The 16,198-nt window shown below is 44.0% G+C and overlaps 2 protein-coding genes and 1 long non-coding RNA gene across 3 annotated transcripts in view; 2 read left to right on the plus strand and 1 right to left on the minus strand.

Moving 5' to 3' along the window:
- The window catches only part of LOC145423547 (uncharacterized), a 170,516-nt gene that overhangs the window by 87,020 nt on the left and 67,298 nt on the right, over positions 1-16,198 (plus strand). The window lies entirely within an intron of this gene.
- On the plus strand, positions 4,965-10,667 carry LOC145425929 (uncharacterized). The gene is made up of 8 exons (XM_080299423.1): positions 4,965-5,240; positions 5,349-5,603; positions 5,687-5,935; positions 6,067-6,324; positions 7,966-8,268; positions 8,362-8,631; positions 8,753-8,836; positions 8,959-10,667. The coding sequence occupies exons 1-8, from the start codon at positions 5,014-5,016 to the stop codon at positions 9,023-9,025; spliced, it is 1,713 nt and encodes a 570-aa protein (XP_080155549.1). The 5' UTR covers positions 4,965-5,013; the 3' UTR covers positions 9,026-10,667.
- On the minus strand, positions 6,538-9,424 carry LOC145425952 (uncharacterized). Its single transcript, XR_013906721.1, has 2 exons — positions 9,192-9,424; positions 6,538-9,112 (listed from the first exon to the last, which is right to left on the minus strand). It is a non-coding gene; the product is annotated as an uncharacterized LOC145425952 (long non-coding RNA).

Here is a 16,198-nt window from a genome sequence, read left to right on the forward strand (position 1 = left end):
CTCTGATGGAAGATGGCTTTAAAATGGACTTTCATTATATACAACATGGAGTCCATCAGCAGTGTGTGGCTGTTTTTATGCAGCTCACATCAAATCATCTCTAAATGTTTCCTTCTTATTGTTACAGGGTTCTTCCTCTGAGGTCACGTCTCCATGCAGCAGTCAGGTTCTTTGTGAGTCTGTTCTGTGCAGCAGCAGAGAGAGAGCAGCAGACAGGAGAGAAGATCCTGGAGCTGTTAGCATCAGTGTGCACATATCAGACATTCCCTCTTCATGAGAGACACATGGAGATGTATTATTATCTGAACCAATATCAGAGTGACTTCCTGTTGGATCTGTGCTCCCATGTGAAGGACTGTGAGACTAAAACAGGTCTGAGTGTCCTTCCATCATTACAGTCAGTTTTCCAGTCAGCTCCTGCAGTCTGGTCCATAGACCTCTCAGAGAGAAAGACCTCCATCCTCCTGGAGCTGCTGAAACTCCAACCAGAGAAGAAACAAGTGGAGCTGAGAGGCTGCTCACATGAAGAGAGTGAAGTGAGGAGTTTGCTGCAGTGTCTGCCTTTTATCTCACAGCTCAGGTAAATAACATGCTCTTCACATGAGTCAAATATCTGTAAGAGAAGATGTGCTGTGAAAATAAGTGATGGAAATATTTGGAGCTCCATGAATTGTAAAGTGATGATTTTGTCTTGTGCTGCCTGTTTGTCATCAGCATCATATGTTTGACCTCATCTACATGGATCATGTCATAAATGTATTCAGACTCTGTCATATTTCAGAGGGAAACGTTCTCAGTCCATCCCTGTGTTTCACTGACGTGTTCAGCTGTTTGTTGCTATGAAGTTTCATATTTTCTATAAATATCAGACGACTTTTAATGCTTATCAGGATCTAGAATAAAGACGTTCTCATCAGAAAGGTTAGATTTATATTTGATAGGATCATGTGACTGAGCTCCTGCTGCAGAGTGTTGGAGTGCACTGTGATAGGTTTGTAGCTTGAACCTATTTGCAGGAACGTTGAAGACAATATAATTACACAGCAAGCAAGACACAAGTAGGCAAGCTTCTTCATGTTTCTCGTGCACGGGAGGCACCGTTCCTTCGCTTGACCCCAGTTGCTCTCGTCCGTTCTCCCGTAACACTGCTCTTTTATTGAGGTTACATGAATATGCATAGGGTCATTAACATACGACGTCTACATACACACAAAGAGTAACGTGTGTGTGTGTGTGCGTGTGCGTGTGCGTGCGTGCGTGCGTGCGTGCGTGTGTGTGTGTGTGTGTGTGTGTGTGTGTGTGTGTGTGTGTGTGTGTGTGTGTGTGGGGTCAGAGTGTGACCCCATAAATGACTTCCCTAAACCTGCTGGTCCTGCAGTTCATCTAAACCAAAGGCACTTAGCCTAAAACAGACACAGCCACGTTTATCCTGCCATAAAACAATAAGAAAATGTACGACCTCTCCCACGCTCCCAGGATGTAGGTGTGCACACAAAGTTTGCAGACTATTAAGGATCAAACCTCTACCAATCTACAACTAATTATAAAACTCTAAGCATATATAAGTAGATATTTCTAATTATAAATGACAATCAACAATACAAAACCTGACAGTTCTCATCAGAAAGGTTAGATTTATATTTGATAGGATCATGTGACTGAGCTCCTGCTGCAGAGTGTTGGAGTGCACACATGCCAGAAACATCCTTTACACCTGAATCCATCATCGCCATGGAAACAGCATGAAAGCAAACTCAACGAGTCCTTCAGTGACGTAACTCAGTAAATGAATGAGTTACATGAAGCTGGACTTTATCTCTGACTTTGTTTTACTGAGCATGATGATGATGATGGTGGTAGCAGCTCTATAGTGAGCAGATGAAGATGTCAGACAGCAGAGAGGTGTGTGATGTGAGCAGCAGGTGAAGCTGCTGTTGTAGATGTTGTTGTTCCCCTCTGTGTGTTTCTGTATTGTTGATGTTTAGTGTTTGACTCTCTAAAGTCAGACAGCGAACAAAATAACAGTTACAGTTCAGAACGCAGTGATTTCACACACAGGCTGAGTGTTTGTGTTGTGAGTCAGTAACTGTCTAAGAACACTGTTCAGCTGCTCTGATGGAAGATGGCTTTAAATGGACTTTCATTATATACAAGATGGAGTCCATCAGCAGTGTGTTTCAATGCAGCTCACATCAAATCATCTCTAAATGTTTCCTTCTTATTGTTGCAGAGTTGATGCTGAGACATCAGATGAAGACCGAACGAGGATCTTTGTGAGTCTGTTCTGTGCAGCAGCAGAGAGAGAGCAGCAGACAGGAGAGAAGATCCTGGAGCTGTTAGCATCAGTGTGCAGATACAAAAACAGTCCTCTTAAAGAGAAATGGTGTGACTTCCTCCTGGACCTGTACTCTTATGAGACTAAAACAGGTCTGAGTGTCCTTCCATCATTACAGTCAGTTTTCCAGTCAGCTCCTGCAGTCTGGTCCATAGACCTCTCAGAGAGAAAGACCTCCATCCTCCTGGAGCTGCTGAAACTCCAACCAGAGAAGAAACAAGTGGAGCTGTTGATATGGCGAGGAGAAGAAGAAGAGAGTGAAGTGAGGAGTTTGCTGCAGTGTCTGCCTTTTATCTCACAGCTCAGGTAAGTCAGATTGTATTCAGAAGCTTAGTGAAGAGTTTTGATGGAGAACATGCGTTCACCACATGCAGTATACACATAGTATATAGTTACTTTACAAAGAAAGCAGAAAACAACTTTTCTATTCATTTAATCTTAAAGTAAAGTTTTTACCGTCTCTTCTTGATTTAAAGAAGCTTCTAAAAGTGGAATTTTGACAAATTTCTAAAATATTTGTGTTTTCTTGTTTTTATGAGGATTAATAAATTAGTTATGTGCTGCAACTGAGATGATATGTTTCCCTCGTTTATGTTATATTTAACATGGAGCGTCATTATGTACAGGAAACATGGACCAGATGGAGTCCATCAGCAGTGTGTGGCTGTTTTTATGCAGCTCACATCAAATCATCTCTAAATGTTTCCTTCTTATTGTTGCAGTCTTCGTGTTTGGAATCGTCATGAAGCAGTCAGGATCTTTGTGAGTCTGTTCTGTGCAGCAGCAGAGAGAGAGCAGCAGACAGGAGAGAAGATCCTGGAGCCGTTAGCATCAGTGTGCACATATCAGACATTCCCTCTTCATGAGAGATACTTCTATGATGATCTGAAGCAGTATCAGAGTGACTTCCTGTTGGATCTGTGCTCCCATGTGAAGGACTATGAGACTAAAACAGGTCTGAGTGTCCTTCCATCATTACAGCCAGTTTTCCAGTCAGCTCCTGCAGTCTGGTCCATAGACCTCTCAGAGAGAAAGACCTCCATCCTCCTGGAGCTGCTGAAACTCCAACCAGAGAAGAAACAAGTGGAGCTGAGAGGCTGCTCACATGAAGAGAGTGAAGTGAGGAGTTTGCTGCAGTGTCTGCCTTTTATCTCACAGCTCAGGTAAATAACATGCTCTTCACATGAGTCAAATATCTGTAAGAGAAGATGTGCTGTGAAAATAAGTGATGGAAATATTTGGAGCTCCATGAATTGTAAAGTGATGATTTTGTCTTGTGCTGCCTGTTTGTCATCAGCATCATATGTTTGACCTCATCTACATGGATCATGTTATAAATGTATTCAGACTCTGTCATATTTCAGAGGGAAACGTTCTCAGTCCATCCCTGTGTTTCACTGACGTGTTCAGCTGTTTGTTGCTATGAAGTTTCATATTTTCTATAAATATCAGACGACTTTTAATGCTTATCAGCATCTAGAATAAAGACGTTCTCATCAGAAAGGTTAGATTTATATTTGATAGGATCATGTGACTGAGCTCCTGCTGCAGAGTGTTGGAGTGCACACATGCCAGAAACATCCTTTACACCTGAATCTATCATCGCCATGGAAACAGCATGAAAGCAAACTCAACGAGTCCTTCAGTGACGTAACTCAGTAAATGAATGAGTTACATGCAGCTGGACTTTATCTCTGACTTTGTTTTACTGAGCATGATGATGATGATGGTGGTAGCAGCTCTATAGTGAGCAGATGAAGATGTCAGACAGCAGAGAGGTGTGTGATGTGAGCAGCAGGTGAAGCTGCTGTTGTAGATGTTGTTGTTCCCCTCTGTGTGTTTCTGCATTGTTGATGTTTAGTGTTTGACTCTCTAAAGTCAGACAGCGAACAAAATAACAGTTACAGTTCAGAACGCAGTGATTTCACACACAGGCTGAGTGTTTGTGTTGTGAGTCAGTAACTGTCTAAGAACACTGTTCAGCTGCTCTGATGGAAGATGGCTTTAAGATGGACTTTCATTATATACAACATGGAGTCCATCAGCAGTGTGTGGCTGTTTTTATGCAGCTCACATCAAATCATCTCTAAATGTTTCCTTCTTATTGTTGCAGTGTTTTTCCTCTGTGGTCACTTCGTCATGAAGCAGTCAGGTTCTTTGTGAGTCTGTTCTGTGCAGCAGCAGAGAGAGAGCAGCAGACAGGAGAGAAGATCCTGGAGCCGTTAGCATCAGTGTGCACATATCAGACATTCCCTCTTCATGAGAGACGCTTGGATGATGATGATGATCTGAAGCGAGATCAGATTAACTTCCTGTTGGATCTGTGCTCCCATGTGAAGGACTGTGAGACTAAAACAGGTCTGAGTGTCCTTCCATCATTACAGCCAGTTTTCCACTCAGCTCCTGCAGTCTGGTCCATAGACCTCTCAGAGAGAAAGACCTCCATCCTCCTGGAGCTGCTGAAACTCCAACCAGAGAAGAAACAAGTGGAGCTGACAGGCTGCTCACATGAAGAGAGTGAAGTGAGGAGTTTGCTGCAGTGTCTGCCTTTTATCTCACAGCTCAGGTAAATAAGTGATGATGGTTTCATTTGCAGAACGTTTCCAGCATGTTCTCTGATCCCATCTTCACTGTGTTCCAGCTGTCATCCAGAGTTCTTCCAGAGTGTGTGCACATCCATGTCTGTAAGATCCAGAGAGGAGGCCCAGCAGCTGGAGTCTCTGCTGCAGCTGCTGGGCTTCCAGCTGCTGCTAACAGGAGCGTTACACAGGAAAAGCTGCTGGTCTGTGGGGAGAGTTCTCAAACTGTGCGGCTCTAAAGTGGATCTCATCCTCACACCCAGCAAGATGTCTGCCAGAGGAGGCGCTCTGCTCTTCAGACACACAACACAACTACACAGTCTGAGGCAGGAAGTGAAACCATGACTCTCTCCTGCTCTTCTAACATCATTTCTATGTGAATCTTTAGTTCTTGGTGTTCATCATTTCTGCTCTTTCGTCTCTTCGTTCTTCAGGCTTTCCATCGACATGTCCTTGCTGCTGTCTCAGTGGGTAAGAAGAGGCAGAGCGGCCCGTCGGCTGGCTGTTGAAGAGCTTTCTCTTGTGCCTAAGAAAGCCCGACCATCACACAGAGTATTGTTGAGGGCCGTCAGTAGTTTGGCTTCCCTGCTGAGATACTGGACAGTCGGACGGTTAGACCTGACTGAGACCTGCATCCCTGCTCAGGGTCTCATTGCACTGCTGCTCCATCATGGTCCTCTGACAGTCAAGTAAATGTCTTTCTGAACATCACAGGACAAATAAAATGTCGATTTTTACTTCAAAGCTTATTTTCTATTGATGATCTCTGCAGACTGAGTGAAGAGAGCTTCCAGCAGCTCCTGTCTCTCCTCCATGAAACCCAGGACAAGGACTTGACGTTGTCCTTCTTGAGTAAGGTTGGTGGAGACCTGACCTCCTGCTGCCTGAGCTGGGAGCTGCTTCACTATCTGCTGCAGCAGCCGTCGGCTCAGACCATCACTGTGGACCTGAGGAAGAGCCTGTTCTTACAGGAGGAGACCACACGTCTGCTTCCCTTTCTGGACAGGATTGTGTTTACAAGGTGCTGAATGTGGTTTGATCTTTTACACAGTTTCTGCTGATTAATCAGGAGGATTTGAAATGCTGTCTCATCTTTAATCAGCACTTCATGGATCCTTTAAACAAAGTTGGAAATAAACTCTTTGTTTTCAGGCCCAGTCCCAGCTTTGTGATGAGCTCCATCAGAGAGCTCTACAGAGCTCACGACAGTCACGCTGTTCCCAGTTTGCTGAGGTCACTCGGTCATGTGATCAGCCTGAGCTGCAGACAGCTGGACTCAGTGGACTGTGCTGCTCTGATCTTCATCCTCAGACACGGAGACGGAGTCAGACTGAACCTGCTGTGGACCTCCATACCAGCAGGGGGAGTAGAGTCCATCCTGCTCATGCTGGACAGCGTTTCTCGTCTCAGGTCAGATATTAGAGCTCGTTTCTGTGCTGCGCTGTGTGATTGCTGAACAACACACTTTATTGTAACATAATGCTTCAAAAACAAGCTAACATTTTACTGTTAGTGTGGAACAGATTACACGAACAGTCGAACAAGAAACTACAAGGAAAGTTTCAAACAGCAGGCAGAGTGAACATCATTTAAAGGTAGAGCAGTAATAATAACAACAACAGCAACAATAACACATTTTATTAGTGGGCGCCTGTCTAACAACCCAGGGTCACCGTAGCAAACACGGAACAGGAAACAGGATCAAACAGTAACTGGTTCATGTTGATGTTTACAGACAGTAAGCTGGTTTGAAGACGGCTTTGAGTTCAGTTTTCCTGGAAAAGAATCCCAGAGCCGCTGATAGTGGTGCTCATAGTGGCGACATGTACGAACAACAATGTGGTGAAGCTTCCTATCTTATATATCATAGTTGGAAAGAGACGATAATTACACTCTGATGACACAAACAACATGTTCTCACTATGGTATGTGTTCTTTAATGATGACCAGATGTTTATTTCACTGCTTATCATCGAGGGTTTCATCACAGATGCCCCGCCCCCGACTGTTGTTTAGTCTCAGAGATTCACACACGCTTTTCTTTAGCATTAGCCCGCTGTCATGGCAACAGTGAGAGCCGTTTGTTGTATTTTAATCCAACACAAACTTTACTAAACAACAAAGAAATTCAGACTAATCAAAAGTTTCATTTTTTTTATTTACACCCAAGGGCCGACTTATCGCTGAACACACTGCAGCTTAGCATTAGCCGTCCTGTTTTTAGATGTCACACAATATTCATGAATTATTTACAAAGTTTACAAATGTCAGCTTTGCAATTTCTCATTAATTATACAGATAATTGTTTAAAAATATATTATTGGAAATCATTTGGTGAAGTTTACAAATGAGGCCCAAACATTTCTGGTGATCTTCAGTGTTTCCCAAACTGCAGCCTCTGACTTGTTGCTTCTGATTTGTGTGTCTCATTTGTGGTTTTACCAAATGGTATCATCAGCGTTATTGTCATTTTAATCTTAGTGAATTAAAATTGGTCGAATTAACAATTTAATTGTATTAATTATAGTTATTATCAAGTGTTGTCATTACACCTCCTGGGCTACTTTTATCAGCTGCTCGAACAACAAGCTGAAGGCTGCAAATCACAAGTTTGTCTGCAGACACATTTGAACTGGACCCATTAAAATAATCTGCTACATGCTGTGTTTCTGTGGCTTCCTGGACACAAAGGAGACATTTACTCTTCATCACTGCTGACAAATGATGCTTTTAATCTGATAAATGCAGTAAATTATGAACAACGAGTTACCAGATGAACAGAGTCCTTATTCATTTAAAGCTGTTATCTGTTAACATCCACCTGCACAATCAGCCCAAGCAGGGAAACTGGGCTCAGTGTGACTTTGTCTTAATAACATGAGTGCTGTGCATAAATCCAACATCTAATTACAATAATGTATCTGCTGCTAGTTCATAGATGCTGTTCTTAAAATCCTTTAGTTTTAAAGATCAACACATTTTATTGGAGCCAGCAGTTTGTTTGCAGCATCTATCATTTTAGATTTTCTGTCTCCATGCGTTTCTTTCCAGTGTTGACAGGAACCAGCTGCTGAGGTTCATCCACTGCTGTGCTGCCTGTGACGTCCAGCAGGAGGCAGCGTCAGGCCTGCTGAGGACTCTGCAGCACAGCTTGGATCTGTCCTGCTCCTCCTGTGTGGAGCTACCGGAGGAGGATCAGACTGAGCCTCTGAGTCTGACTGCTGATGACTGCAGGGCCGTCTCCACCATCCTGACACAGGGCAGCCGGGACACACAGCTGGACCTGCGAGACTGTGAGGTGGAGGACAGCGTGCTGGACCTGCTGTTTCCTGTCCTCCACAGGGTCCGCCTCAGGTGGGAAAGACCACCGAAGAGTCTGAACCAGAGAGAACCTTGTTCACGCTGGTGTTGATGCATCCTGACAGTTTCTCTGTTTGTCCTGTTTAGAGTCAGTAACACTGTCCTCCTCCAGCTGCTGTCTCTGGTTCCTGTGAACAGTGAGAGGGACACAGTGAGGCGGGCGGTGTCCCTGTGTACAGCCCTGGGTGGAGAGCTGGATCTCAGTCACAGCACGCTGGATCAGAGGGTCTGCGGGGCTTTGGTCCAGATGCTGGACTCGTGTGAAGGGCTGACAGAGCTGGACCTCAGTCACTGTCAGCTCACTGACCAGCTGCTGCTCCCTCTCATCACACATCTGCACAAAGTCCAAGTCCTAGAGTGAGTGTCACACACTGATCCTCCTGTGGGAGGCACCAACAACCATCAGCCTGTTCACACACACTACAGTAATATAATGTGCAGCGATCAGTTAGAGCCACATGTTGTGTTTGTGTTACAGTCTGAGTCACAATCAGATCACTGATGCTTCGACCGATGTGTTACTGCAGCTGCTCTCCATCAACCCCTCCATCCACTGTGTGCGGTGAGCCAACATGAAGGAGTTTCTTCTCAGACTCTGAGAGGAATCATTCACAGCCTGAGCTCACGTGGATTCATGTTGTTCTGTGTGAGTGACGTCTGCTCTCTGCTTTGGTCTCTTTCTAGACTCTTCAGCAACAACATCGTGCACAGAGCAGCCTTCAAGGAGCACACGCAGTTTGAGATCTGGTGAAGCGCTCGCCATCATCACCATCGTCATCATCATCATCCTCCTGGTCATCATTATCATCATGGTCGTTATCATCGTGCACAGAGCAGCCTTCAAGGAGCACACGCAGTTTGAGATCTGGTGAAGCGCTCGCCATCATCACCATCGCCATTATCATCATCAGAGCAGCCTTCAAGGAGCACACGCAGTTTGAGATCTGGTGAAGCACTCGCCATCATCACCATCGTCATCATCATCATGGTCGTCATCATCATCATCATCAGAGCAGCCTTCAAGGAGCACACGCAGTTTGAGATCTGGTGAAGCGCTCGCCATCATCACCATCGCCATTATCATCATCAGAGCAGCCTTCAAGGAGCACACGCAGTTTGAGATCTGGTGAAGTGCTCGCCATCATCACCATCGTCATCATCATCATCATCATCAGAGCAGCCTTCAAGGAGCACACGCAGTTTGAGATCTGGTGAAGCGCTCGCCATCATCTTTAACATCGTCGTCATGGTCGTCATCATCAGGGAGATGTAGTTTTATGGTCTCAGTAAAAACTCTCACAATTGCTTCATACTAATCTGTAATATACAAGAGCAATAATAGGTCAGCGTAGTAAGTGTTAACAACTGCTGTATTTTCTTTTTCATGTCGTTATTAAAATGCTTTGTTTTATTTATTTGTGTAGAAACGAGCACGTCTCATGTTTCTGCGGATTTTTATTTTATGGAGATCTGAAGCCATCTAGCGGTCATCCCAATATTTACACATCAGGTTGTATTATTGTGATTAAAATGTTTTCAATTAGTGAAAAAACAAAATGAGGCTGTAACAGTTTTATTGTACAGTTGTGAGTCGGCTTAGTTTATTTTTGGTACTTTTGCAATAACTGTACTGATTTTTGTGTACTCGCACACAAATGTTGATTCCACGAAATACAAACAGATACTGAAACGTGTAACAGCTGAATTGTTCATTGAACAAATAATGAACAAGTTCTCACAATCATCTCTTTCCAATGGAACCTATAACCAGATAGGTTATAGGTTCTTATACTTCCGTGGGCCTTATGTATGAACTCTGGTTGTGTTTACTGACATCGAATCGATTTTATGTGCACAGCGCTCGAAAATCTGTCAAATGTTTTAGTACGACTTTGCTAAGCTACGAACCCGCACCGCTTGATGGATTGTCGGAGCGTTACGGCTGTCGTAGACGGAGCCTCGCGGAGTGATACGTGCTGTGCTTCAACATAATATTACCGTATTGTGTGTGTAACCTCTTTTTAAGTTTTGTACATAGTATACATGATTATGCTCAGGATCTGTCGGCCAGTTTCCACTGGAAATGCCTTTTGGTTAAACTGTCAGCGAGGAATTTGCATTTGCACTGTTAAATTTTTATTATATTATTATATATTATATAACTTTTAATGCACATTAAAAAAAACAGCTGCTTGTTTAAGTGAAAATACATTGGTTTTTTTTGTTTTACACTAATAAAGTTGTAAATTATTTTCTCTAGTGTCAATTATATCATCAGTTATATCGTTATCGCAAATTTTCAAATGTATATCGTGATAAATACTTTTGGTCGCCCTGCTCTAGTAACTACATAAATTGCAAAAAAGTGCAATAAACTACAAAAATATAAAAAATCTTTGTTTTTGTTTTTTTACATATATTTATAGTTAGAGAAATGTAAGAGGTTTATCCCTCAAAACTGTAAATACAAAAAAATTGCACAAAATAGTTTCCAACAACAGGAAATTTCTTTTGAGCGTCTTCATAGTTTTATTTTTGAGATACACCAATTTTTATATACAGCAGGAAAAAAGAAAATAAATAGTACAATGCAAATTTGAAACAAAAAAAAAACAAAACAGCATGTGCATCAAAAGAATAATGGATTGCAATTACAATTTCACTATTCATTCACTCTCACATTCACACACTGGTGCAGGCAAACCACAGTTGTAGCCACAGCTGCCCTGGGGCAGACTGACAGAAGCCAGGCTGCAATAACACGCCATCGGCCCCTCTGGCCAACACCAGTATGCGGTAGGGTAAAGTGTCTTGCCCAAGGACACAACCACCAGGACAGTGAGAGCTGGGGATCGAACCGGCAACCTTTCGGTTACAGATGAGCTTCTCATGCAATTTGAGTTCTAAGCATCCCAGAAACGATTCAGAAAAGCATGAAGTCAAACATGAGTTTTAAAAACACCAGTGTAGGCTTATAAAGCAAGGCCCATATGTAAAAAAAACTACATTTTCTGCGAAATGAAATCACTTCCAATTTCGGACATGCAATAGTTCGTGCTGACGTCTATTCCAATGTAGGAAGTGTTACAAACAGCTGATCAGATCGGCAAAGCGTGTTTCTGGAATACTATGTTTTTGTTGCTGCAAGTGCTTTTTATGCAATTTTTGCAAAGCTATATGTGGAAGGAAACCGTGGCCTAAGACAAGCTGAATGAATAAGATGTAAGTACAACTCCTCTGGTTTCATATGCCAAAAAAGTTATTGCGCTAGCTTATGTGGTTCCAGATCTACAGAGATTTAAAAATAATTATGCAAAAGAGAGCGTGCCCGCTCCGACCGGTTTTAAAGGGTTAAGAGGATAAAATGACCCTATTAATATATCCATATTGATACATATTGATACCATCCTTTCACTCTTCACATGCGTTTACTAAATGTAATAAAGCTTTATCCCTTTATAACAAATAGAAATCCCATCATCAGTATATTATTCATTCGAACCACAGATTGTGGGTCTAATTGAAGTGAGATCCACAGCTTTGACAGCCAGCAAGCACTGATCAGCTGACCTCAGAGAGCCAGATATTATGTATGGTTGCAGTAACTCACTGACAGTCACTCTTCAGCAACAACATCGTGCACAGAGCAGCCTTCAAGGAGCACACGCAGTTTGAGATCTGGTGAAGCGCTCGCCATCATCTTTAACATCGTCGTCATGGTCGTCATCATCAGGGAGATGTAGTTTTATGGTCTCAGTAAAAACTCTCACAATTGCATCATACTAATCTGTAATATACAAGAGCAATAATAGGTCAGCGTAGTAAGTGTTAACAACTGCTGTATTTTCTTTTTCATGTCGTTATTAAAATGCTTTGTTTTATTTATTTGTGTAGAAACGAGCACGTCTCATGTTTCTGCGGATTTTTATTTTATGGAGATCTGAAGCCATCTAGTGGTCATCCCAATATTTACACATCAGGTTGTATTATTGTGATTAAAATGTTTTCAATTACTGAAAAAACAAAATGAGGCTGTAACAGTTTTATTGTACAGTTGTGAGTCGGCTTAGTTTATTTTTGGTACTTTTGCAATAACTGTACTGATTTTTGTGTACTCGCACACAAATGCATACTTGATGCTTGATGTAAACATAACCATGAAACTAGCCTCATAGGATATTTCAATAACCCAGTAAAGTCCAGAAAGATCGAAAGACTGGGTCGAAGACCAAGTGCCATGACACAGAACGGTTAAATCTTTTTACATAAATCCTCTTACTGCTCTAGAGTCGGTCAGGCAGCTCCTCCTGCTTCATTCTCCTCAGGAAGTTCACTGTGATCTTCAAATGCCTCTCTGCTGCTGCTCCTCTGCTCATCATCCTCCCATTCTGGGTAATCTGGACTCAGAACCTTCTGGATCTTCTTCAGCTCGTTCTTCACAAAAGTGATGATGTTGTCCTCCAGCAGCTGGAACAGAACACTTTATGAATGAGCCAATCAGACTGAAATCATGGAGCCAAACATCAGATCCATGTTGGACACACTGACAATCCACTGGTCTACAAAGAGCAGCATGGAGATGATTGTGAACAGAATAGATGTAAAAGTAGTTGTTGTACATGTGCAGACCATAAATATGGAGTCCAGCTGTGTTTGATGCTGCTGGACAGACTGACCACTGGGAACCTCTGAGCTCTGCTGGTCCACACTGTGGAGGAATAATAAAAAATTAGCTCAATCACAAGGTACGTTTTCTGCTCTGTGTTAGTTCTCAGACAACATAATCGTAATTAAGTGTGTAAAGCTTTAAATTGTGTCCTAGATGTATTAGGCTAGGGGTGGGGAACTCCAGGCAAACAAAGACACAAAACACTAACTTGACTCTAAACAGAAGAAACGAGCAGCTGTTTCTGTTCTGTGATTATTTATATTTGACACACATGCTTCTCTTTTTGCAAACAGACGTTGCACTATAAGGGTAACCTAGCACACAATGACTGGACAGCACAGCTGATGATGCTGGGAGATCCTATACGCAGCAACACAGGAACACTGAGAACAAAAGTTTAAACATTGATTATATTGAGATCAGCAGCCGACCCAGTCTAGATAAAGGCGAGCAGCTGGGACCGCTATTGCACCAAAAACAGGTTTCAGTGCACAATAATGTTTAATATTTAGTATTTACTGTCATATTCCCATATATCATTGTGATGTTGTTTATTCTATTACTCTTGTTCTCTTCTGCTTGCTTTCTTTTTTCTTTCTCAGCAGGTGATCCAGGTGATCGATAGATGCATTTTTTTTTCTCTGCCCGTTCTGTTGGTTTTTGTTTTTTGCCCTTCTCCCCCGTCCTTCTTCTCAGCTGTTTCTCTTTCTTTCTCCCCTTCTTTCCCCCAGTCAAGTCTGTCCCGTATTCAGTAAGTGAAAATAAAATAAACAATAAAAGGTGAATCAAATGGACCATTACGGCAAGGCTGGGATGGTCAGTTTGGTAAAGTAAATCCGTTGGGCATCTTTCTTTGCCTTTAGACAACAATTCTGATGCAAAAGAGCCAAACGGGACAGAAATAAAAGAAGAAAAAAAGAAAAAAGTACTGCTAGACAACCAGGCTGCTTTAAAGCAGGTGATATTTAGGTTGGAAAATAAAAAACAAGTTGATAATAAAAATTTTACAAAATCTTTTGGCAGCTAACATCTGGAAGTGAGCTGTTCTTTGGTGGTAATTAACAGTTTGTTCGGGTTGGTAATTATGTAATGAAAGGTAGCAGTAAAAGTGACAAACACACACACACACACACACACACACACACACACACACAAAGAGACAGACACACTGAGAGTAACAGTACAGACCCGGGGAAGAAACTCACATTCCAGGAATAAAACACTGTGATGTTTCAGAAGCATCTGACAGTAAACATTAGTGTTGTGTGAACTGTGCACTGTGGTCCCGCCGTGCCTTATTCACGCCACATTGGTGCCGAAACCCAGGAGGCGGCATGGCGGGTACTTACCAGAGCCAGGGAAGGGAAGAGCTGGCCGAGATGGTGGCAGAGATGGTGGCCGAAATAGCGGCCTCTCAGCGGAAGCAGGCGGCGGAGGTGTGTCGCCAACAGGAAGAGCTGCGGAAGGAGAGCGAACACCACCTGGGGAAGATGGCAGAGCTGGCAGTGCTGCTCCAGGCCTGGGCGACCGCGACGCCGCCACCCCCACCGGGGTATACTGACTGTGGGAAAGCGGTGGAGGAGCTGTGTGAGGAACCTCGGCAGCCGGAGGTGGTGGACGAGTCACGCAGGGGTCCGAGCCTGCCGGAGGAGGAGGAACAGCCGAGTGAAGGGCTGCTCCTGCCGGGAGCGGTGGAGGAGCCGCTCCAATCGGAGGCGGAGGACGAGGCGGGCGAGGGTCTACACCTGCCGGAGGAAGAGGAGCCGCACCACCCAGAGGTGGACGAGGGGCTGTGCCTGCTGGAGGCGGAGGCGCAGTGCGGGGAGCCGCTCCAAACGGGAGTGGCGGAGGCGGTGGTGGAGCAGCTGTGCGAGGAGACTGAGGTCCCTGGTCCAGGGCAGCCTGCACAGCCGGAGTTGGAGGCAGAGGAGCGGGACAGCCCCGCTAAGCCGGGGGTCGGCAGGCTTGCCAGTCCAGCCTCACTGCCACCAGTCGATTCTGCGCGCCTGACGTCTGCCCAGCCGCCTGTGTGCAGGAGCTCACGGCCATGCCTGTGGGGCCGTGTCCGCTTGCTACGCGGCCGACCTCCGGACCAGCTTCGCCGTCGCCGCTGGATGCGCGGGCGGTCACCAGAATGGACGCTCCCCCGTCGCTTGGCCAGGGGCTGGGGGCGCCGATGTTTTGGGCCAAGTCTCGCCCCAGTTTGCGGGGGGGAGTAGGTTCGGCCAGATTGTTCCCCGGCCTCAATCGGGCGATGGGGGTATGTGGTGGGGCGTGGTCTGCGGTGCCGTGCGGACCCACCTGCACGGCATCCGCAATCACGCCCGCCGTGTTAAAACACGGGGACTCAGGGGTTGGTGTGGTTGTGGTGTGACGTGAATTAAATAAAGATGGCTCTGAACGTTGCTCCGTGGTCCCGCCGTGCCTTATTCACGCCACAGATGTGAAGATTCATGTGCTCGTTTGTGCTGAGGCTTTTTTTTTTACTTTCCTCAAAGCTCTCCTATAGAAGCTCAGTTTGATTGCAGTTGACTGCCGGTAGGGGTTCACTGCCAGTTTTAATGGCTTGCTTTTATGTGGCAGGTTACAGACATTCAGTGAAAAATAAAGGCATTAAAACATGAGTAAAACAGACATTAAAATATACAAGAAATTAAAACAAAATTTAAAAAAAAAAAAAATATTTAGAGCGACCAAAAGCTGACTAAAGGTGACTCTGGTATCCAGGACCTGTACCTCTCAAGAACCAGAAAACAGGCAGGGAATATCATCACAGACCCCTTTACACCCTGCACACAGACTTTTTGATCTGCTGCCCTCTGGCAGACGGTACAGAAGGCTGCAGACCAGGACCACCCGACATAGGAACAGTTTCTTTCCCCTTGCCATTTCCCTCCTAAACAGTTGAACTGTCACACTGCTCACACTGCTAGACTGCAACTGCACCTTATGTACATTCTGTAGTATTCATTCCTGTCATCCTGTATTTTATGTATATAAGATTTAGATTGGTTATGGTTGGATATGTGTGTATGTATTGTGTTGTTTACATACTGTTGTGATTTACATTGCTGTGCTTGAGAGCCACCATCTACTGGAACCAAATTCTTTGTATGTGTATCAGAATCAGAATCAGAATACTATATTGATCCCTAGGGGGAATTATGTTGGTTACAGTGCTCCAGTACAAACAGTAAAAAAGAAAGACAATGCAAGAAGTAAGAAATAGCATAATATATACATATATATAGAGCT

Source organism: Astatotilapia calliptera, chromosome 3 (genome assembly GCF_964374335.1).
Source record: "Astatotilapia calliptera chromosome 3, fAstCal68.1, whole genome shotgun sequence".
Lineage (NCBI taxonomy): Eukaryota > Metazoa > Chordata > Actinopteri > Cichliformes > Cichlidae > Astatotilapia > Astatotilapia calliptera.

Coding starts and splice junctions, on each gene's coding strand:
- LOC145425929 (XM_080299423.1), top strand. CDS start 5,014: ATGTCTGTAAGATCCAGAGAGGAGGCCCAGCAGCTGGAGTCTCTGCTG. Junction 5,604..5,686: donor CATGGTCCTCTGACAGTCAA/GTAAATGTCTTT, acceptor TGATCTCTGCAG/ACTGAGTGAAGAGAGCTTCC. Junction 5,936..6,066: donor GACAGGATTGTGTTTACAAG/GTGCTGAATGTG, acceptor CTTTGTTTTCAG/GCCCAGTCCCAGCTTTGTGA.